The sequence below is a fragment of the Triticum aestivum genome, chromosome 6B (genome assembly GCF_018294505.1).
Source record: "Triticum aestivum cultivar Chinese Spring chromosome 6B, IWGSC CS RefSeq v2.1, whole genome shotgun sequence".
Classification (NCBI taxonomy): Eukaryota; Viridiplantae; Streptophyta; class Magnoliopsida; order Poales; family Poaceae; genus Triticum; species Triticum aestivum.
Genome location: NC_057810.1, coordinates 162,321,869 through 162,344,839, shown reverse-complemented (window position 1 = coordinate 162,344,839; position 22,971 = coordinate 162,321,869). Strand labels below are relative to the sequence as shown.

Here is a 22,971-nt window from a genome sequence, read left to right as displayed (position 1 = left end):
TACCTTTGGGTATGTGTATTGCATTCCACTCTCTTGTTGAGAAATACACATTTTATGGAGGACCACAATTTATATTGGCCTTCTTAGATTTTTGCCCATTTTGGCAATCAATGCCAATGGGGGAGAAGTTTCAGAGAGTTTTGTGGAGAAGTTTAGAGAGTTATCTCCTCTTGCTTTGGTTTTGTTCCTTAGCATTTGCATCTCATTCGCATGCACTTGGTTGTTGCATTGCATGGTGATGAATAATTCCTTATATAAACTCTCTTGAAAGTGATTGTCATCAATTACCAAATGGGGGAGATTGAAAGAACATGCGGTGCCCCCATGTTTGGTTTTGTAATTGATGACAATCTCTATGGACTAATGGTTGTCTTGAGTTATATTTGAAGGATTTGTCCATAGGCTTCTCTTGAAGTCCATGTGTTGGTTTCAAGGAGTTTATGAGTTGACCAAAGTGCTATTAAGGAATTATCCAAAGATTGGTCATGTGAGTGTTGAGCTTATTGCAAGCATGTCTTGAAGAAGAAGATTGTGTGATCATTCATGTTTACCTTCAGGACATCATCCAAATGAAGAGAGTTGGAAAGATTCAAGGTTGATCAAGACTAAGTCAAGAGTGAATCAAGTTGATCAACTCACAAAGCGTAGAAGATGTACCGAGAGGGATCAAGTGATCCCATGGTATGGTAAGCATTGTCCATTGCACTTTGTGTACTAACCCATGGTATATGTGAGAGTTCTATGTGGGGTTAGGCACGTGTCCATGGGCTTGTGTCAAGAGGAAGATATCATACAACCCATGGAAAGGATGACATCAAGTGGTGATCGTCATCAAGATTGCCATGTGCAAGTTCAAGTGGAGCATCACGAAGAGATCAAGTGCTTGAATGTTGCCATCCATTGTGGTGTCAATGGACTTGTGAAGATGTGCTAAAGAGTGGCTCACCCATACTGGACTATGAGGGAGCAACCATCTAGTCCTCATCGAGCCAACGCAATCAAGAAAGGTGGTCCAACTTGAGGGAGTCAAGATCGTCATCATCTAGCTCAAGTGGACCATGTGCTAGGCAAATGTTTACCCTTGATAGATTTTCTATTTTACTGGTCTCGTGGTGGTAGTTGGGAGATCGGGTTATAGGATCGTTTGTCGTACTATCAAGGGGGGCTCTCAAGTTTGTAGCTTGAGCATATTGTTAGTAGAGAGCTCAAACCATTGCATCCTTGCATCATGTTTCTTGGTTCTTGTTTGGTTCTCTTTGTGAGTCTTAGAGCTTATGGTCATCTTGATGACAAGCTTGAGTTCATCGAAAATGGAGTTCGCATGCGTCTTCTTTGATGTTTTTGGTGTTGGAGGTTTTACCGGTCTTATCCGAGGAAGGGTTCTCACCTTTTTCTTATGGGACTTTTCTATTTTGCTTATTATTGATATTTCTTTCAATATTGTGTTAGCCCTTATCGCTAGCTTTCCAACAAACTTGGTTTCATCGAATTCGGAGTCCGTTTGCAAAAGTTGTGGCAGTTTTAGTGTTCTGAAAAGGCTGCAGCGGCACTACCGCCAATTGGAGCGGATGTAATTTTTTACTACCGCTCGAGAGCGGTACTACCGCGGCTCCTACAGCGGTAGTACCGCTTCGGACCAAAAAACTCGTCCCATGTCCTGCGGAGGTAGGTACGGAAGTATTTTTTTTGTACCGCTCGCAAGCAGTAGTACCGCTACCATTTGCGGTAGTACCGTGAGGACGAGCGGTAGTACCGCTCCGGTGGTTCTACTGGCCTTTTGCCTCCTCGTTGTTGTTTTTCAAAGGGGTACTACCGCCCTAGCGGTAGTACCGCTCCTTGGAGCGGTAGTACCGCTGTGTGCTGGTTGTGAGCATAACGGTTGGATTTTCTCCCACCTATAAAAGGGGTCTTCTTCCCCATTGAACCTTATTTCTTAAGCTCGTGTTCTTCCCCCATTGTTGACCTTCTTCGAGCTTGCTAACTCCCAAACCCTCCAATGATTCTTGCTAGTTCTTGAGGGAAAAGAGAGAGGAGATCTAGATCCACGTTTCCACCAATCACTTTTCCCTCTAAGTGAGGGGAACCCCTTGGATCTAGATCTTGGAGTTCTTTGTGTTATTCTTTCATTCTTCCTCTCATTTTCCTCCCTAGCATTAGTTGCTTTGGTGGGATTTGGGAGAGAAGGACTTGGGCACTCCGTGTGACCTGGCCATTGCATTTGGTGCATCGGTTTGAGTTCTCCATGTGATACGTGGAAGTTACAAGTTGAGAAGCTTATTACTCTTGGGTGCTTGGTACCCTTGAGCTTGTTACTCTTGGGTGTTTGGACACCCTAGAGCTTGTTCCTCTTGGGTGCCTGATACATCTCCAACGTATCTATAATTTTTGATTGTTCCATGCTATTATATTACCCCTTTTGGATGTTCATGGGCTTTATTTTACACATTTATATAATTTTTGGGACTAACCTACTAACCGGAGGCCCAACCCATATTGTTGTTTTTTTGCCTATTTCAGTATTTCGAAGAAAAGGAATATCAAACGGAGTCCAAACGGAATGAAACCCTCGGGAGCGTGATTTTTGGAACGAACGTGATCCAAAGGACTTGGAGTGCAAGCCAAGAAGCTGCTGAGGCTTCCACGAGATAGGAGGGCGCCCCCCTGTAGGGCGAGCCCCCTGTCCCGTGGGCCCCTCGGGCAGCCACCGACGTACTTCTTCCTCCTATATATACCTATGTACCCTGAAAACATCCAGGAGCACCACGAAACACAATTTCCACCATCGTAACCTTCTGTATCCGCGAGATCTCATCTTGGAGCCTTCGTCGACACTCTGTCAGAGCGGGAATCGACCATGGAGGGCTTCTACATCAACATCCTTGCCCCTCCGATGAGTTGTGAGTAGTTTACCACAGGACTACGGGTCCATAGTTATTAGCTAGATGGCTTCTTCTCTCTTTTTGGATCTCAATACAATGTTCTCCCCCTCTCTTGTGGAGATCTATTCGATGTAAACTCTTTTTGCGGTGTGTTTGCCGAGATCCGATGAATTGTGGGTTTATGATCAAGTTTATCTATGAATAATTTTTGAATCTTCTCTGAATTCTTTTATGTATGATTGAGTTATCTTTGCAAGTCTCTTCGAATTATCAGTTTGGTTTGGCCTACTAGATTGATCTTTCTTAACATGGGAGAAGTGCTTAGCTTTGGGTTCAATCTTGCGGTGTCCTTACCCAGTGACAGAAAGGGTTGCAAGGCACGTATTGTATTGTTGCCATCGAGGATAACAAGATGGGGTTTATATCATATTGCTTGAGTTTATCCCTCTACATCATGTCATCTTGCTTAATGCGTTACTCTGTTCTATGAACTTAATACTCTAGATGCAGGCAGGAGTCGGTTGATGTGTGGAGTAATAGTAGTAGATGCAGGCAGGAGTCGGTCTACTTGTTATGGACGTGATGTCTATATACATGATCATGCCTAGATAATCTCATAACTATGCGCTTTTCTATCAATTGCTCGACAGTAATTTGTTCACCCACCATAATACTTATGCTATCTTGAGAGAAGTCTCTAGTGAAACCTATGGCCCCCGGGTCTATCTCTTATCATATTTGCTTTCAATCTATTTTTATTTGCATCTTTACTTTTTGCATCTACATTATAAAATACCAAAAAATATATTTATCTTATCATACTATCTCTATCAGATCTCACTTTCGCAAGTGGCCGTGAAGGGATTGACAACCCCTTTATTGCGTTGGTTGCGAGTTCTTTGTTTGTTTGTGTAGGTGCGTGGGACTTTTGAGGAGTCTCGTACTGGATTGATACCTTGGTTCTCAAAAACTGAGGGAAATACTTGCGCTACTATTGCTGCATCACCCTCTCCTCTTCGCGGAAAACCAACGCAAGCTCAAGACGTAGCAGTGCCTTGGCGTCCTAGACGGATGGTGTTGCTCGGAGCTCAATCATTGTTGTGTAAATCTCCGGGCAAGCGTCAGGGTCTCCAATTAGGTTGTGGAGATCGCCCCGATCAATTTGATGGGTACCGGTGACCGCCCCCAAGGGTTGCCAAAGTGTACGGGTTCGGTGACCGCCCCCAAGGGTTGCCATTTGTATGGGTTCGGTGACCGCCCTCAAGGGTCCCTTAGTGGAATCACGACATCTTACATTGTGCGAGGGCGTGAGGAGATTACGGTGGCCCTAGTGGCTTTTTGGGGAGCATTGTGCCTCCACACCGCTCCAAACGGAGATTAGCATCCGCGAGGGTGTGAACTTCGGGATACATCATCGTCTCCGCGTGCCTCGGTTATCTCTTACCCGGACCCTTTACTTATGCACTTTACTTTGTGATAGCCATATTGTTCTTTGTCATATATCTTGCTATCACATAGTTACTTATCTTGCTTAGCATAAGTTGTTGGTGCACATAGGTGAGCCTAGTTGTTGTAGGTTTTGTGCTTGACAAATTAACCGTTAGATTTATTCCGCATTTGTTGAAGCCTCTACCGTAATTATTTTAAAACACCTATTCACCCCCCCCTCTAGGCGACATCCACGATCTTTCACTCGGCCCGATCCTCATCCTCGCCGGCCTGCTCTACGCGCTGGTCTGTGTCGGCCTCGGCTTTGTGGCGCGGTGCGCGTGCTTGTCCTTCGCCTTGGCCTCGTGGCGCGGACGCCCCGCCCGTCGCCAACGCGCGCTGCCCATCGTCAGGTACGTCGCCGACGGCGGCGAGGCGTCGGAGGTGGACGTGTGCGCCATCTGCCTCGCCGAGTTTGATGACGGCCAGGACATGCGAGTGCTGCCGCAGTGCAGCCACGCATTCCACACGGCATGCGTCGACGCCTGGCTGCGCTCGCACTACCAGCGGGCGACCCCGTAGCGGCGCGCGAACGCCCCAGGGCATGAAGCGCGCGACATGGTCCTGGCGGAGGTCGAGCGCGCGCCACGGGGACGTGATCCGCGGGCGTCCTCGCGGCGTGCGTGGTGCTGAGCCAGTAGTTCCACGCGTGGGCGCATGAGAAGCGCCGCCGCCTGCCGCCCGACGTCGAGGCGCCGCAGGACGCTCACGTCCTGGTGTCGCGCGCGCAGCACGCCGCGCACCACCGCCAGCCCTACAACACCAACTACCGCATCCTCAGCGGCATGTGGAACGGGGTGCTGGACAGGCATAAGGTGTTCGAGGCGCTGGAGATGGTCGTCTTCTTCCGCACCGACGTCCGCCCGCGCTCACGGGACGAAACGCAGGCCGCCTGGATGGAGGACACTGGCGGTGCCACCGCCGCCGTCGCTCTGACTGACAGCTCGTAACATACATCGAGCGCGCGAAGGCGGCGGCGAGCGCGCCCCAGGGCATGAAGCGCGCGACGTGGTCCTGGCGAAGGTCGAGCGCGCGCCACGGGGATCACCAGCACCCGCTCGTCCTCGTCGGCTCCCGCTTCTCGCCTCCTGGGGGCGCAACGAATGGAAAAATTCCCACCCTCGGGCCAAAGTTCTCGCCGGCAGCCCCCCAAGAGGTGAAAAAAATGCCTCCTTGGGGGCTCAACGGCTGGAGATGCTCTAAGTTCCAATTTTAAACAAAGTGGTTCATCACATTTTACCTTCGCTGACCCTAGTCAATATTTTTCACAAAACCCCATGGACAAACATCTCTTCTAATTTTAGGCCCTTGCCCTGTCTTCCCCGTGCTCCACCGCCGCCCTCGCGAAACCCCTAAGCCGCCCTCCGCTCGCGCCGCCCGGCCGCCACCGCACACCTCGTCGCGGCCATACTCCTCCCACCTCCCCGATCTCGCGCCGCGACTTTGCTCCAGCCGCCGGAGGGCTAAGCAACGGGCCCTAACTCAGCTCCCCCAGCCGCTCCCAGTCCCGTGCTCTGCCCTACCTTGCTCCAGCCGCCGGAGTGCCGCAGGACAGGGAGATGAGGCCACCGCTCCGCCGCCTCCCCTCCTTGCTCGTCCGCGGCCTCCGTCGCCATCTTCCTCCCCGCTCGAATCTTCTTCCTCGCCGGCGGCCACAGTGCCCATCTTCCGCTCTTCCCGGAGCTTCTTTCTCGTCGGCGGCCCCCTTCCCATCTCCCCCCTTGCCTGCATCTTCTTCCTCGCCAGCGGCCACCGTTGCCGTCCCCCTCCGCACCCGTATCGCGGCCGTATTTGCCAAGCATCCCTGCCGCATCCCGAATTCTTTCGTTTCTTGTATTAAATCACAGAACAAGAGATACTCAGGGATACGCGTATCCCCACGCGTCCTGGCGCATCCCCCTGTCGTGTGCGCGCCGCGCAGGGGCATCGCGTCGCTTTCGAGTTTGGTGGGTGACTGCTCTACTTCTGGCTGCGCCCCCCAGAGCATTGAAGATGACCGCGACAACGACGACGATCTTGATTCCGAGAATTGGGATGGCAACAATGATGCTGCTGGTGGGAGTGAGCCCAACTCTGATCGTTCTGATGATGAGGTAGATGATTCTATATCTCCAGCTTGATAATTTAGTATGATTGTACGTATAATGATGATCTATGTGAAATATTTGTCTTGTTGAATTTTTTAAGTATTCGTTGGTACAAGTGAAACAGCCAACATGATATCTGAGACAGAGACGTCACTGTCACTCTCACGAAATAAGTTTTGGATTTTTTTCATTCAGCCAGCATTGTCCCACTAATTTAAGATCAGCACCAAATAAGAGTTGACATATCTCAGTAATATGGAGTCTGTTTGCGACGCAATTAGCTAATTAGTGCAATCCTGCAATCGATAACTTGAGCCACTCTGATGTGCAATCATGCAATCGATAACTTGAGCCACTCTGATGTGCAATCATGGAATCGAATTAAATTAACCTGAAGATAAAGCAAATATGGTTATCACCAGATGTAGTAATGCCTCTCTCTTGTAATTGTTGATTTGACGAGCATGATTTGATGGAGAAGGCACCTTATGTTAATTTTTGTTTACTCTTAGGCATGGATGCCCCCTCTTTCTGTATTAATTGACTAATCTATGCATCACAGTCAGCAGGAGATTGTCATCCTAGAAATTCATCTGACCACGAAGTACCTTGTGGTTTTACTCTAAATGTGAATAAAAAACTTTTTTCTCTTTTAGTCTATAAACCTTATGCTGCTTAGAATTCCTGCGTTCTGAAAGTTGCCAGTTTCACTTTGCTTCTTTGCTCCTTTTTGGCCCCATCTGTCAGTCAACACCCACCTTCTTCACCGCACAGATATTTTTGGTTGGAAGTTAGCACCCAGCAAACAAATAAAGGCCCATTAGAGAACCGTTTACGCTTGCATGCTATACAACACCGAAAAAAACGAGGACTGTTACCACAAGAAGCCTGCCCTTTAACTCGTAGCCCTGGGAACACATTTGCACGACGAAGACATGCATCACCTTCTAGTTCGATGCAAGGACACTGATTTGTGTAATTTTGCAGGCTACGGGCAGCTTCTTTGATTCCTTTGGACAGAGAAAGAAAGTGAGACTCATGGAAGAGAGCAATAAGAAGAGGAAGCGATATGGAGGTGAAGCACAAGGAAATCAACCTCCTTTTGATGGTAGCCAGGACGACCCAATGCCTCTTCCAAATCCAATGGTCGGGTTTAATCTGCCTAGTGACAGGCTACGGTCAGTTAAGAGAAGGCTTACGAAGCAAGCTACTGGACCCCCCTTTTTTTATTATGAGAATGTGGCCTTAGCCCCTAGAGGCGTATGGAGAACTATTTCAAGAACCTTATATGACATCGAACCAGAATTTGTGGATTCTAAGTACCTTTGTGCAGCTGCCAGAAAACGAGGTTATATACACAATCTACCAATTGATAACAGGTCACCTCTCCTTCCCCTCCCCCCAAAGAATATATTTGAGGCGTTCCCTGATTATGAGAAGTGGTGGCCTTACTGGGACCCAAGAAGGCAGCTAAACTGCCTGCTGACGAGTGTGGCAAGTGCAAAGCTGACAGAACGCATCGAGTATGCTCTTGCAAGCTCAGGCAGTCTACCATCTCCAAGTGTTCAGAAGTATGTCACGGATGAATGCAGGAAATGGAATCTTGTGTGGATTGGAAAGAACAAGGTTGCGCCTTTGGAGCCTCATGAGATGGAGTATCTACTTGGTTTCCCAAGAGACCACACGAGAGGAGTATGCAAGATGGAGAGGTACAAAGCTCTTGGCAACTCATTTCAAGTGGATACAGTTGCTTATCACTTGTCAGTGTTGAGAGACATGTTTCCTGATGGTATAAATGTGCTGTCTTTATTCACTGGTATTGGAGGAGGAGAAGTAGCTCTGCACAAGCTTGGGGTCCACATGAAGACAGTGGTTTCTGTTGAGATTTCTGAAGTGAACAGGAGGATTTTCAGAGGTTGGTGGAATCAGAATCAAACGGGTGGCAGTCTGATTGAGATTCCAGACGTGGAGACTCTCACTAATGATTCAATCGAGTCATTAACTAGAAGATTGGGTGGTTTTGACTTGATAATTGGAGGCAGCCCATGCAACAATCTTACTGGCAGCAACCGTCACCACCGTGATGGTTTACAGGGCGAGCAATCTGCTCTGTTCTACGAGTACTCGAGAATACTGAATGTTGTCAAGTCCGTTATGGCGAGGATGTAGCCTATCAGCCTATCCGTTGTAGTGGCTGTTTGTTCATTTAGTGTTTATCTCTAAGAAACTGAATGTTCAAGTTTAAACAGAGCTGATGTGGAGGAGGTTTATCTGGGAGTCACATTTAGCATCTGATTTATTATTGCTAACTAATTTACAACCTGTTCTTTTTTATTGAAAGAAAATCTACAGTGGCCCTCCTTAAACTCTTACCGGAGTCCAATTTCAATTGTCAACTGTTTACTTGACATCGCCAACTGAAAAAAAGGTACTACTGAATCAACAGCGTGTGTGAGTTTGGGATGATGAATGCCTACATAAAGATGCGATCTGATTGTTTAAGTGATGACAGATGGCTGTATTTCTCCAATATTTTATAATGATGATATACTTGCATTGTTACTCTTGCTATGTAAATGTGCAGTTCTGTATGTAGGTTACCAATGACAACATTTTGGGGTTCTTGGTGTGTAGCCTATGAGCTCCATCATTACCTTGGCTTCTTTGAAGTATCTTTAAATGGATTTCGTTTTCAGCTGAGTTCTATTAACTTAAATTTGGGTAGTTTTGACATGTTGAACCCTGTTCTATTTTTTCCTTTCCATAGTTCCTGTTGACTGAAAATAGAGGTAAAATCATGAGAAGCTAGCAAAGGTAGCTATTCTAGGATGCATCACTGCTTGTTGTGTCTTCCAGTCTCTGTTTGCTAGCTATTTGTAAAGCAAACTTGTGTTGTGGCCTTTGCTGTTTATATTTATGTACACATGGAAGTGAGAACTGTTTATATTTCTGTACACATAGAGTGCATTGTACCCTTATTTATTTTTACTTCAATTCCAGAATTTTCAGCATTTATCTCACGAGGCAAAGGGAAAATTGTAATTTTGTCAGACGTATTTGTCTTGTTCTTCAAGGAAGTTGTCGGGCAATTTAAGACTGGAATTTGGTGTTTCACTTGCAATGCAAAAGAACTGATACGTTCACACAGATATAAGACAGTCTACAGTGGAGTGCAAACCAAGCTGTTACAGTTGCAGAATTAGTATCTGGTCAATACTGCAATGCAAACATGGCCGATGCGCTTTCAGAAATAGCTTGTTCTGTTCTTTTTCTTGCTAGATTATTTTGATTTGCATGTTAAGTTGCCAATATGGTTTTCCTAGCTGACTTCTGGCCTGGCATCTGGACCTGTTCGGACGGGCTCTGGCATATCTATGCTGACAACTTCTGTGATCTGCTGTATGAGAACTGTGGCCTCTCAACTCTCACTAAAGCTTCATTCATTTTCAGTTACATGTAGATGTCTTTTGCAGCTGGAAGCTGCGATTTCTGTAGAGTGTAATGGAATCATATTCTTGTGACAACAGTAACATGCCGTCGCTGGTTGCTCGTGAACTGATTATTCCTTCGCTGGTGTATTTATGTTCTTTAGAGCCTTCGACGATCCAGATGAAGATGTGAAACTCAGGGCATTCGCGGCGATATTAAGCCGTCTGTCCGGAGGCAGACTAAGAAGGGAGGGAGCTGCTGTGGCAGAATAAGAAGAGAGGGAGCTGCTGGAGTGCAAGACTAATGAAGAAGTCACCTTGCACTCTCACCATTAAAAAAAAATTGCACTTCTTCTGAGTCTACATAATTATAGTATGGAGGCATTTGTCGTTGCTCATCTCGCAAGAGGAAATCTATTTATACAAATTAACCTTGACAGCACATGGTAATGATTCAGGTGGTTCTTTAGCTTTGCGTCCTTGGATATAGGAGTTACCACCAGCATCAGGCTGGAATGACAGCGAGAGATTCGGATGATTGTTCAAACAATTTTACACATTCGTAAATATTTGTATTGGATATATGTAAACAACATGTATATATTTGTTCTAAAAAAGTACATCCAATTTAAGTTTCAAATCAGCATCCAATTCACAAATTGTTGACATTGTAAATCTCTAAACATGATTTATGTAATGTTGTTTATGCCCTGCATGAATCTAAATATCGGCACATCCGCAACAATTTCATGCCAGCTATGTGGCTAGATTTCAGTGCAAAAAACAGAACCCTCTCACAATATATGGCACCACCCAATTTATTAGTGCGCAACTTACAAACCAATCAACCCAGACAAAAACACCTTTACAAAAGAGAAAAGTATATATTTGAGAAAAGAAAGACCAAAACGGTATCCCCGGTATGAAACGCAGCGCCAAACACCATGAGATCCAAAACATCTTCCTTTCGCCGTTATCTTGGTAGAGATAATCCAACTTCGCAAATGAAATATCTTCGCCGAAGCGGTTTCTGAGCTCTGCTGTGTTGTATAATTTCCTCCCCAAAAATGTACACCATATACAACTAGCCATCACATTTTCCAGTCTGCAAAGAATGAATTCTGTGGCCCAAACATACCAGCTGGCAGGATCAGCCTAGGGAGCCCGTTCTGTGTTGTGGCTTCTGGGAGCCACTGCTGTCAGGCAAGAACAGGTACCGGAATTTCGAGTCAAACGCGACCACGGTGAAACTGCGTGCCCCGAGAAGCCGCTGCCTCCTCTGAGAGGAATACTCTCGGATGGCTGCTACTTGTTCAGGTGAGAGGTGATGGCAGATCCAGTCCGTGAACAGGGAGTCTTCGACGGCCCCCTTGGCGTAACTCTGCAGTAGCTTTGGGATCAGTAGTTTCCCTCGGTCACTTATGCCGACGGAAGCTTGGATGTAGTCTCTCAATGACTCCAGAAGCTCGTTCCTGACGTTTGCTGCCGTGAAGATTCTTACCTGTATGACAGCAGATCATCACCTCAATAACATGAATATTAGAATATACACACAGAGGGAAAGATAGATTATACTTTATGATTCTTATAATTGGTTATGGCAGTGCACATGTTCAAATATCCTAGATAGTACGTTAAAAGGGAGCAAGGTTTGAACAAACAAGCATTGCATAACAGGCTAGGTTTTCTTCTTTATATAGAATGGAAGAGCAATATACGCGTATTTCCAGGAAATTATGACAGTCTCTTCATGTACTTACAGCTGGTGAAGAGAACATTCCACAACTGAGACCAAACAGCAGAAGGGGCTCAGCTTGATCGATCGAGTACTTCTTGTGCCCCTCAGAAATTTTGAACTTCTGAAGAGCCAACATCAAAGACTACAAACGGGTAGGGAGAACAATAAGAGGTGTTATAACAAAACTAGGGGCAAACAAAATGGATTAAGAAAAGAGTTATACAAGTTGGGGCCGGTGCACTGGAGTCTTCATCTTTAGTATCACATACTCTATTTCAGCTGCACTGAACGACTGGCCACCAACTGTGTAACAGGCCTGCATCACCAACTCACTTTAACCGACTGCCTCACTGAAGAAAGATGGAATGTATTTGTTCAACTGGAAACAGAGACTCGACAAACCTTTTGCATTAGAGAGAAAAGCTTGATGTCATTCCGGGGAACTCCGTATGCTAGGTATGACTGGTAGATGCCAATACAGAATTGTTAGTGCACGAGGCTCAACATGCATGTCATAGAGAGTTGAAAATTAAGGCTTTTTGTAAAGAAAGATTTGGAATGGAAATATAACAGAACTGAGTGATCTTATTTTTCCATTAAATATGGAATATCAAAGTAGATATATAGAATCAGGGAAATGTATAAATTATTTTGAAATACAATCCATGCCTGCAAACCAGCCTTGTAATTAACAACTCGTACTTACATGCATTATCAGCGCATTATACAAGTTAATCCAAAAGGCTAGCCGCTCATCAGAGTTCAAACAATTAGGGTTAACTTTTGATAGCTGCTCCACAAGAAATCTGCAAACCAATGAGAATGATACACGAATTACTAAATATAGTGGTCTAAACGTTCTTATATTTCTTTACAGAGGGAGTAAGAAGTAAAACTTGCTCCAGAATAATGGGCTTATGGGCAGGGATAACACCAATTAGGAAAATTTGTCGCGAAAAAGATGCTTTCATGCATCGAGATTCTTTTATTCCTAAGATTTATGTTATAGATGGATGATCAACCAAAGAAATGGGGATGCAAAAGTTTGTTAGCAAACACATTCAGATATAAGCAGATAACATGCTGACAAGGATACCTTATGGTGCTAAATGATGATAAGCAGCTCGATTTTTAAAGAAAAAAAAAACTTAGTGTGATTGTTTCCAGAAACTAAAGATTACATCGAGTATCCTATTCTTCCCTCAGTTCAGTTATTTGTAGATTTTTCGATTAGGGCACTGCAATTAGAAATGTTGATCCGATGTTAACAGTTCCACATATATGAATTAAAATCCATTGTTCCATAAATAAGTAGTGATATTTGTAAGTACATAAAATGTCTAAAGTAGGATTGTTGTTAACTTTGGCCAAGGTTGTAGCAGCAAACCTGAACTTTTTTAGAGCTTCAGATGCATATTCAAGTTGCTCCTTTCCAACTGACATCCAAGATACTTCAGCTGCTGAACAGTAGTTTCCGATGTCTCTACGGGTTCCCTTTCCATTAACTTTATACGGGTCAAAGTTTCTTGCTTTATTCATCATCTCATCATTGTGATAGGAGTCAACCGAAGAGCTCCGTAGCATTGAGGGTAATATGGATGAATCTGAGAAGGATGCCAGTGTAGAACCAGATAGACGCTCCGCTGAGGAAGATGAACAATCAGAAGATGCCTTCCCAGATATCTTGGAGGATTCAGATAAACGGAGGAAAATGTTTCTCATGCAGCGCACCATCTCCTCTGATAGCTGATTTGGGTAGTTCCAAAGATTTCCTCCTTTCATGCTAGTTAACTTTTGAATGGACTGTTCAAATGATAAATCATCGATCTTTTCATCTTCTTTGCCTTGATTTCCCACCGAGCACGATCCTTGCATCTGCAGAAACAATTAAGCTTCGATATACTAATAATATGTATGAGAAGTACACGAATAGGCTGTTATGCATAAGCATGAAAATGACCTCTTCGTCCCGGTGCTTTTCCAACAGTCCGTTTAAAGAGATATCTTGGTGTTTCTCGAGCAGCCTATTTAGGGAAACCATTTGTCTATCTTCGGACTCTTCTCCAATATCCGGGTCATATTCAAGTTCTGTGAGTAAATCTTGTTGCATTGATCTCATTGACTCGGATCCACCGAACTTCAAATCCCTCAATGATGATATGTGCTGATGAGAAATACAATCAAGAAACCATCAATAACTCTCCTTTATCAGGAATAATGCACCCTTAGATATTGCCAGATAAAAACTTACTTCTTCCCATGTACACGTGCAAGTTGACAGCGAGCGGTCATCTGAGGACGCAGATGGCAAGCCTCCTGGGTTATTTTCGGCAAGTAGCCGTTCATTCCTTTCATGACAAAGCTGGTAATACAGATCATTTAACTCCTTTTCGAGGTTCGAAACGGCACCCTCCAGGGAGGCGATGTTAACTAGTAGCTCCTGTGTCTACATAATGGATGGAAGGTTAAAGCAAGATTAGTGAATGCACATTGACTTTCTAGTAAATGACAATGTAGTATAAATAGCTGCTGCACCTCAGGTGGGATCTTGGCAGAAGAATTCAATGCAGGCGGCGGCGCGTTCTGCGTGACAGCGTCCGCCAACGCCACGTGCAACTCGATCTCTTTCTCGAGCTGCCTCTGCAGTTTCTTAACCTGCATGAATTTTACCGGATAAGAACAAACGCCGTATCCAGGCACCGACATACATTACATACATCGAACCGTCGAAAAACGACATGTAACCATGGAGAAGAAGAGTAATCACACACTTCCTGCTCGAGCTCCGACCGGTAGCTCCGCGCCCTGCCTCTGCGGCTCTCCTCTCTCCTGCCGCTGCGACTGCCCTTGCCATCATCCTACAACAAGAACAAACCAAAGCAATTCAGTCAAGATAATGCTATCAATAAAGTTCAAGAGGATAATGCTATTAATCCATCCAATCTTAGAGATAGAGGTCAAGTGAGCACTAAGCAACAAGATTGCCGGTTGACCGCACAGCCTGTGGTGGTGATTTAATCGGGAGTGGGGGACGGACGAGGCGAGGGGACAGTGTGGGGCAGTTCGTCCATCCGGGACAAGGACGTCGTCCCACCGTACGGCGCCCTCGGCGCGACGGCACCCGCAAAGGGACAGCGATTTGATCTGGGTTGCGGCGTTAGGTGCTAAAATCTCGCCTTTCTCCACCAAGAATCTAGGCTTTTCGCAACCACGCTATGGCTCCTAATAATCCGGACATCTAAATTTAATTTTTAAAAATAGCAGGAGTATGATGATTTCTGTGGGTCGTGACTTCGCAGTGCGGAGCAGGAACTTACCCCGGAGCAGCTGGCCGCCGGCGCCGGCGCGCCGACGTCCCCCGCGGACACGTGCGGCGTGCGCTGCAGAGCGCGGCCTGGCTCGGGGGGCCTCCGTCCGCCGGCCACCTTCTGGATCAGGGAGGCGGAGACCATGTCGGCGGCGGCGGAGGGGAGCGCGTCCTCGGCCCGCGCGCACGGCATGGGCGGCGGGGCTCCGGTCCGCCAGTCCTGGCCCTTTCCTCCCGCGACGCCACCGGCCTGCCGCCACCTGACCAGACCCTACGCGGCAGCGCCGGTCGCGCCGCGGCGAGCCTCCTCGACGGGGTGCATTGCGTCGGCGTGGGGAGGGGCGTTGGGCGTGGGTGGCCGCGCGGCGAGGCCCGAGACGAGAGGGTGGCTTTATGGCGGGCGGGCGTTTGGGCGTGCGCGCGTGGTTGCGGGGCGGGGCGGCGGGCGTGGGAGGGAGGGAAGGAAAGGGTGGACTTTTGGCGGAGTGGGGTGCGAGTGGGAGGGCACTAGTACGAGTACGACTACTACGGGTGGAAAGGTGACGATTTTGACCATGATGGCCCGCGGGCGTGCCGTTGGTTGCCAACTTGCCCCCCTCCGCCGGTCAACTTGTAATGTTGTCAACGCAATTTCCATGGTCATTTTGTAAGTACATACTGTAGTAGTACTATAGTACTTGTATGCTCTGTAAAAGTGAGATGTTTTCACCGTGTTGCCACGTTATTTTGAGTTTTGAATTTTGGATTTTGGATTTTGGATTTGCTTGCTTGCTTCCTGCTGTTTTGGGCGGTCTGATTGCAATGGATGGCATCTTGTGCTGTCTCTTCTGTGTTTGCTTCCTGTGCTGTTTGGAACCATTTGACAAAAACAGTTGCCTCCTGCTATTACTTGGCCCGTAGCAATGATGCTATAACTCGCGTCTTCAAACAGTCCAAAAAGCAACATTTCTTACTACAATTTTACCATTTTCTTGTTATTTATGGGTTTGGATTACCGTATATGTGTTACCAACAAAGTGTTCATTTACAAAAACGATCTGGCTTTACTGATAAAAATGAACTAAAGCACATCAGATCCAAGAAAATAAACCACACGAGAACGACAGAGATCCTTGGCAAAGCTCGTTCAGAGCCGTCAACTCTGGTCCCATCTTTTGCATCTTGACGCTCTTCCAAAACCCACCACGACCAAACCTGCACCAAACCTGGACTAAACACAAAGCTTTTGATGAGCCCGCGCGTGACCAACCTCCACAGCTTTCACCCAAAGGCATCCCCGGCTTTATCCCGATGCTTTGCCCAAAGCAAACATTCATGGTATCTTTTCCACGAGGGCTATGCAAGTTTGCAGGCAGGCATGGCCGTTCATTCACGACGAATAAAAGTGATCGTTTACAACGGTTAAACCGTTCTTCTTCAGGCACGGTTTCAAATTTGAGCCGCATCTAACATATATGATGTCCGCTTTCGGAACTTCAAATCATCTCACGAACGAGCGACACTCCTTCCTCCTGGGTCTCTGTAATCTGAAGATGTTAGTACCGCAAGCTTAGTTTCCACTCCTTTTTGCCAGCCAACTTTGGAAACCCACAAGAAGCTTTCAGCCTCCTGCGACCGTAGGCCGACAGCATGCTTCGGAGAACTTATTCCACAGTATGTACCTCGGGATCATGCCGCGCACTGCAAGGACCCCATCTTGCGCAGATTATCAGCGGCATCGAGCTCAACAGCTGCCGCCTGCATTGCGTCCGACAGACCCTTGTCCCTGTCGGCATGGAAAAAGCGCTGTCGCCTCCGAGCGTCGTACACAATGTCCTGCCAGACGGACCTGTTCTTGGACAGAGTCGCCGCGTTGCCAATCACCCACAAGCAATGCCTGCGGACCAAAAGAAACCACCCAGTTCATTCAAGGCAGTCATAGACTCATAGTAGTATACATATAAGAACACATGACCACAAGGTTACTGATGCTTGGCTTACTTGGCCCTTGTGAGAGCCACGTTGGTACGCTTCGCGTCCCTGAGGAACCCGACCGCGCCATCCTCGTTGCTCCTCACCGTGGATATGATGATGACATCTTCCTCCCCGCCCTGGAACCCGTCCACGGACTTTATCTTGAGAGAGAAACCATCGCGGCTTCCGTATGGTTTCTCCAGCTTCTCCTGGAACGCCCTCACCTGAGCGTTGTACGGCGACAGGATGCCAACGGATAGCCTTGTTCCCGAAGAAGCCGACTCTGTGATGTGGCGTCCAGAAATAAAGAGAAAAAGTTATGCCACAAACGAAGGCCAGCATTATATTGTCTGCTTGTAGATACGACAGACCTCGGAACAGTCTCTCGACTATCAGCGAGACGACGGCGATCTCGATGGTGTTTTTGGGGCTCCGGCTATGCTCCTCGCTGCTCTCGCGCCCCCCATGCACGTTGATGAATGAGTACGGCCCAAACATGTTGCCTCTCAAGAGCCGGCGCCGGTGGCTCTTGGAGACGACGTTGGCCCCGTCACCTACCTTGCCGTCATAAAACCTCCACACAGGGAACCTGCTTATCTCCGGATGCATCCTGTACTGGGTGTCCAGGAGGTGCTTGCGGCAGCCTAGCGAGATCAGCCTCTCGAAGATGCTTCTTCCAAAATCGGCGTTCTCGGATATCTGCAACGACCATTTCACAAGCAAAGGGTCTTATTGGTCAAGTCTACTCTAGTACTAGTAACTACTAACTACTCCCTCCGTTCCATAATATAAGAGCGTTAGTGACTTATATTATGGGACAGAGGGAGTAGTAAGTGAACTGGCTTCAGAGATCATACTTTGCTCTTGACGAGAGCAGGTAGCTGGCGCTCGTCCCCGATGAAAACAGCGTGCCTTATACAAGGCAGCTGCAGCGGGATCATGGCCTCACACTCCTTGAGCTGTGCGGCTTCGTCGACGACCAACAACTCCAGAGGGGGGAAGATCTCGGGCTCTTTGTGTTGCCGTTGTCCTTGCCCGCCAACAGGTTTCTGATTGTCCGTGGGCAGTACGTTATACAGCCTGAAAGAAGTGGAAACAGTGCACAGGATACTCTTGGCTCTCTGGAGCAGGTAGATTTCAATCGGTCGCTTGTCGCAGTAGCCGGGGAGCTTCAGATTGTTGCGCAGATACTCCAGTTGTTCGAGACAGAGTGACCTTGCTTTCCTGAATCTGCATTCCTTGCATGGAGGATCGTTGCTCACAGAGCACGGGCTGCAGGCATCGCCGACATCGCTCACCCATGCCTCGTGTCTGTCGCCGGCACCGGCGTCTAGCAACGCACCGAGAACTCTTGTTACTTCTACCACATCGGACATGCACCAGAAATTCGGCGCCGTCGTAGGGTCCCTTGGGAAATCATTCTGCAATGCCTCGATGCAGTGGCACAAGTTGTGAGCGAGTTCCTTGTGAGTGGCTCTCACAAAATCCTTGAATGACAGGGTAACAAACACTTGCTCGTCTCCTTGGTTATTGCATCTATCCTTTTCATGATCATTCCCTTTATTGCATCTTGCAACATTTTTGTTCTTCTTATCTAGCACATTTGATGAAATGTTCCTCTTCTTCTCCTCCTCCTCACGGTCCTTGGTAATTTTATCGGTGTACAGCTGGTATTTGCTCACAGGCTCCGCAAGAAAATCCGTCAGCGAACGCAAGCAGTGCCCCCAGCCTCCATTTGGCGAGAAGCATTGGGAAAGCCGCTCGACGCGACAGTCAAGGAACACCGCAGAGAGCTCATGGCTGGCCTCTACCTTCATCTTCTCATTGTTTCCCAGCAGAACGATGTCACTCAGGAAGCAGCCGCCGCTGCCGCCATTTGAGAACTCCCGGACAAGCTGGACTACTCGAGACGCGACCTCCAGCACCGCGGTGTTGGTCGGAGCACAAGTAAGCGTCCGGTGCCCCCTGAGCAGCATCGCCCAGAGTATGGTGCTGATGGTCTTGGTTTTGCCAGTCCCCGGAGGCCCCCATATCAGCTTCAGGGAAGGAGAAGGGCTCCCCATTGCTGCAACGGAGTCCTCTACTGCATTCAGCTGCGACTCGTTAAGCCTGAACCTGTCGAGCCCAAGGTCGTCGGTGGCACGGGACCGGTGAGATAACTGGGACCGGGAGTCATTTTCCACTGCCTTCATGTCGAAAAGAGAAATTTACAGGTAAGGTAAGACAGTGATGAAGAATCATAGCAGACTACATAAGAAGAGCATACCTTTGAGGCGCTGTATCTCCAGACGGCATCCACGAGACCGGCATCGCTCACTCTCTTCCGACCGCTCGTCTTCCCCAGCTGAAGGCACGTCCAGATGCGATTGTACGTCTTGGTGTTCATGAGGAAGGAGACGAACAGTGGCGCCATGGGCCTATTCGTTCCAGCGTCGACATCCACGGGCGGAACAGCCGTCGACAGCCTGACGATGAAGCAGTCAGCAGGGAAATCCTCGTCGTCTTCCCAGCTCTTGCAAACCGAACCCAGGACGTAGGATAACGGGTGCTTGCCCTTCCTCGAGGAGGAGACGGCGACGATGTCGTCCTTGACGGGAGCGTACGATGTTCTCCGGGCAGCCAGGAAACAGAAGAAGAAGGCCTGGGACTTCTCGCCATGGTCGAGCTTCTGAACCCTGGTTACCTGAACGAATGGTGCTTGGTGGTAGCCCTCGAACGAAGAGAGGAAGTCCGCGTGTACTTCCTCGACCAATGGGTCAGCAAACGAATCCAAGTAATGCTCCAGCGACGAGAATGTCTTGGGTATTTTCTTCACCTGGGATGATGGAGCGGTTTAGCCATTATCATTGCACGAATATCGAATCATTTTTTTTATATACCTGCCGCTATGCTGTTAAGATGTGACTGGAAATGAAGCTGGCTACATTTCTTATTCTTGTACCAACAGTTAAGAATTAAAGGTAACAAACAAGTCACCATGAGTGCTAGAAAGAAATCTCAGGAGGGGTGAAGCTGCCGACATTTTTTTTCTTTCGAATAAATACCAAATCGTATGACTACATTAAAAGAACAAAATTGTGACGTAAGCCACGTTAACAGCTGCAAGCCTGCAACTGAGACTTTCATCCTCGGCTGGTTTCTTTCTGCAATCTGCATCCCTCTTGTTGCCCACTGCTGGTAACAGGAGAGGGGAGGCTGAGCATTTGGTCAATGTTGGTTCATTAGCTTCACAATCAACTCTATTTCTTTTGTAAAATGAATCGACAGTGTTCCTCTTAACCATCGCTAGGTTCGATTCTCTAGGCTGTGTAAACAACAAATTTATTCAGCGCAAAATCTCTGACCTAATTAGAACTTTTCCCGACTAATTAGGCAGGAAACTAGGAATTGAATCGGATAAAATTACAGACGGGGAGAGGGAGGGTAAGACTGCTCTTGCTGCTCACTGGTTCACCGCGCGCGGCGCCGGCGTCGCCTGCTGCCTGAGCAGCCGCGACGCGGCGTTGTGGCCTCTGGGAAGATCTGGGTTTAGAGCGCCCGTGGCCGGTGGCCCGCCATCCCCCACGCCGGAAAGCATCTGCCCCCCGCCCACCCACGCCGATCGCCAACGCCCCGCGCGAGAAGCGAGAGGAGAAAAACAGAGCTGCTGGCTGGCTGGCCGGTCGCCTGGTCGGTCGCTGCTGGCTGCTCCCCTCCCAGTGACCCAGTCCTAGGTTTTTATTTTTATTTTTTAGCGTTCCTCTCCCAAATAGAAAGATATAAAATAAATGGGCCTGAGATGGGCCTCATTAGTTATGGGCTGCCAGGTAGAAGGATATAAAACAAAAGGGCCTTAGATGGGTCTAATTAGTTACTCCCTCCGTAAACTAATATAAAAACGTTTAGATCACTACTTTAGTTATCTAAACGCTCTTATATTAGTTTACATAAGGAGTACTTCTTTTTCCTCTTTTTTTGCAGGGCAGGCGACAGCCAAGGTTCGCCCTAGTGGAGCTCTGCCATGGCCTTTGGACCAATTCACTCATCGTTCGACATGTGAGCTGTCAAAATGTAACAACGGTTCAAGGCAACACTTTCAAGGAGTCACTGATCCAACCAACATCAGACCATGGCTATCACACCGAATGCTACTCTAGGTTATTGGATTTTACCGGATGAAATGTAAGCGTTATGTTAGCTGCATAGCCGCTTGCTGACACGTAACTAGCTAGCCAAAGGAGAAATCACCGAAAGAGAAAGACGTCATGGCCGTGCGGGCCATGGCAGCTCCTAGCAGTCGGCACCGCCTGATATGTTGCCTGGATGCAATTGGCAGCTAGAGCCCCGGTCCGGCCCATGACTGAGTCGGATCTGGCCTCGACGACGTTCGCCGATAGAGTTGAGGAAGAGAGTGTGGCGGTTCACACAACCCACACATTAGACAAAACTTTTGTTAACGATGTTGCTTAGAAATAAAATTTAATGATGATATTGGTCCTCTTTTAGAGGTTATGTTCACTGTCGATGGACAAACTAATGGGCACACGGATCATATCTTATCGGTGACTAGATAATTGTTCGTGAGTTGCAACTAGGGCATACATATAACTAGGGCGTAGATATTCTAGTGGTTTAACATCAATCGTGTCATATACCTTGCACTCATCAGATTCTATATTTTCGTAAGATTTGATTGAGTATGTGTAGGGAAAGATATGGCAAGTTTTGATCTAGTCGACGTTTTGTTTGATTTGATTTGATTTAGGTATGGGCAGTAGAAGGAAAGGACAATTTTGATTTAGTTGAGGTTTTGATAAGAATTGATTTACTTTGATTGAGTTAATGCAGGTCGTAATTTTGGGTGGCAGGATGAAACCAAACCAAACGGCAGACTCCCTTTTAATAATAGAGAAGGTTTAAGAGCCCTATATTTTGTAAAAAATCAAAAATGTAATTTTAACTATTTTTAAAGTCTGCCAAGACGTATACATGTTCTCTGGGTATTTGTGAAGTTTAATACCAATAATTTATTTGTAGGCTACAAAAAATATTCAAAATTCTAATCCAGATAAAAGTCCATTTTGGACTGTGTACTTTGCTTTTTTGTAAGCCACGTATGAAAATATATGCTGATGAAATTCCGTACATACTGCACATATATATACACATGTGCATTTTTTTAAAGATCTTTTATGTATGCAAATACTGTTTGAAAGAACGGGCTCGCTGGAGCCTTGCCACCGCAATGCATTATCGTGACTTAGCCATCCTACAACATGCCAATGGTATGGTTTTATTTATCATGCCTTTAAAAGGTCAAAACATGAAGCTTATGTTTTTCATGCTTTTGAGCAGCGTGCAAAGATCAATTTTCATACGAGTGAAATATTGTTCATTGTCATGTCCAAAGAGGTTTCCAAACAATTAATTATCAGATAAAAATATTTTTTTAAATCAGTAAATCATGCCCCCCCTCCCTCCACAAAAAAATTGTACCCCCTTCACTCCAGACTAGGTTGCATTCTGGAGCTGTCCTAATTCAATCTTTTTAAAATTGGACCAATTTTATAAGAAAAGTACCAACAATCATGGCAGCAAATTATTATCGTTGGATCCATCATGAAATATATTTTCAAAATATACCTACTGATTCCATACTTGTTGATATTTGTTTCCTATAAATTTGGTCAAACTTGACAAACTTTGACTCAGGGCAACTTTAGAATGCAATATGTTTAAAAAATGACAATAATTTTTTGTAAGTAGAATAGTATGGCTTGTCTAAGGCAATGGTTAAGAAATCCCAACCTTTTCCTTGAGCAGGTCCTTGTTGAGGACATCCTCTAGAGACCAAGAGAAGATTTTGTATTCCAGATAGGTAAGATCCCAAGTGTCCAACTTATGCTTGCCTTTCTTCATCCTAGACCAGAAATCCACCACATCCTTCAATTTCCTTTCCTCAACTGTAAGAAATTCCTGAAGAAAGGAAAACATGATATGAACCCTATATTCCAGTTAAAAAGAAGTAAATAAAGGATAATATTACATGGTAAGGCCCTGACACACAACTCGTTTTTTTTTTGTCTACAAGCATTTAAAATTTCTATAATGC

The 22,971-nt window shown here is 46.7% G+C and overlaps 3 protein-coding genes across 8 annotated transcripts in view; 1 reads left to right on the top strand and 2 right to left on the bottom strand.

Moving 5' to 3' along the window:
- Window positions 1–5,647: 5,647 nt before the first annotated feature.
- Window positions 5,648–8,724, top strand: LOC123136342 (DNA (cytosine-5)-methyltransferase DRM2). Its single transcript, XM_044555713.1, has 2 exons — window positions 5,648–6,460; window positions 7,442–8,724. The coding sequence occupies exons 1-2, from the start codon at window positions 5,927–5,929 to the stop codon at window positions 8,621–8,623; spliced, it is 1,716 nt and encodes a 571-aa protein (XP_044411648.1). The 5' UTR covers window positions 5,648–5,926; the 3' UTR covers window positions 8,624–8,724.
- A 1,939-nt stretch (window positions 8,725–10,663) lies between these two features.
- On the bottom strand, window positions 10,664–15,372 carry LOC123136341 (uncharacterized). Its single transcript, XM_044555712.1, has 11 exons — window positions 14,938–15,372; window positions 14,392–14,478; window positions 14,156–14,275; window positions 13,872–14,066; window positions 13,581–13,784; window positions 13,008–13,495; window positions 12,327–12,426; window positions 12,023–12,082; window positions 11,844–11,936; window positions 11,643–11,762; window positions 10,664–11,383 (listed from the first exon to the last, which is right to left on the bottom strand). The coding sequence occupies exons 1-11, from the start codon at window positions 15,118–15,120 to the stop codon at window positions 11,033–11,035; spliced, it is 2,001 nt and encodes a 666-aa protein (XP_044411647.1). The 5' UTR covers window positions 15,121–15,372; the 3' UTR covers window positions 10,664–11,032.
- A 477-nt stretch (window positions 15,373–15,849) lies between these two features.
- The window catches only part of LOC123136339 (uncharacterized), a 14,172-nt gene continuing 7,050 nt past the window's right edge, over window positions 15,850–22,971 (bottom strand). For 5 of the 6 annotated variants that reach the window (XM_044555708.1, XM_044555709.1, XM_044555711.1 and 2 more), the window contains 6 exons: window positions 22,668–22,835; window positions 19,147–19,695; window positions 17,738–19,066; window positions 17,252–17,579; window positions 16,908–17,163; window positions 15,850–16,803 (listed from right to left, as the gene is read on the bottom strand). In XM_044555708.1, the coding sequence (XP_044411643.1) occupies window positions 16,596–16,803; window positions 16,908–17,163; window positions 17,252–17,579; window positions 17,738–19,066; window positions 19,147–19,695; window positions 22,668–22,778 (2,781 nt within the window). In that variant the 5' untranslated portion in view covers window positions 22,779–22,835 and the 3' untranslated portion in view covers window positions 15,850–16,595. The remainder of the gene's footprint in view (window positions 16,804–16,907; window positions 17,164–17,251; window positions 17,580–17,737; window positions 19,067–19,146; window positions 19,696–22,667; window positions 22,836–22,971) is intronic. The other variant, XM_044555707.1, reaches the window with a different exon arrangement.

What these genes read in the sequence shown, in the direction of transcription:
- LOC123136342 (XM_044555713.1), top strand. Translation starts at nt 5,927, where the DNA reads ATGAGGCCACCGCTCCGCCGCCTCCCCTCCTTGCTCGTCCGCGGCCTC. An exon ending in CTGATCGTTCTGATGATGAG is followed by an intron (nt 6,461 to 7,441) that starts GTAGATGATTCT and finishes GTAATTTTGCAG; the next exon opens with GCTACGGGCAGCTTCTTTGA.
- LOC123136341 (XM_044555712.1), bottom strand. Translation starts at nt 15,120, where the DNA reads ATGCCGTGCGCGCGGGCCGAGGACGCGCTCCCCTCCGCCGCCGCCGAC. An exon ending in TTTTCTCTCTAATGCAAAAG is followed by an intron (nt 11,937 to 12,022) that starts GTTTGTCGAGTC and finishes TTGGTGATGCAG; the next exon opens with GCCTGTTACACAGTTGGTGG. An exon ending in GAATGTTCTCTTCACCAGCT is followed by an intron (nt 11,384 to 11,642) that starts GTAAGTACATGA and finishes GCTGTCATACAG; the next exon opens with GTAAGAATCTTCACGGCAGC.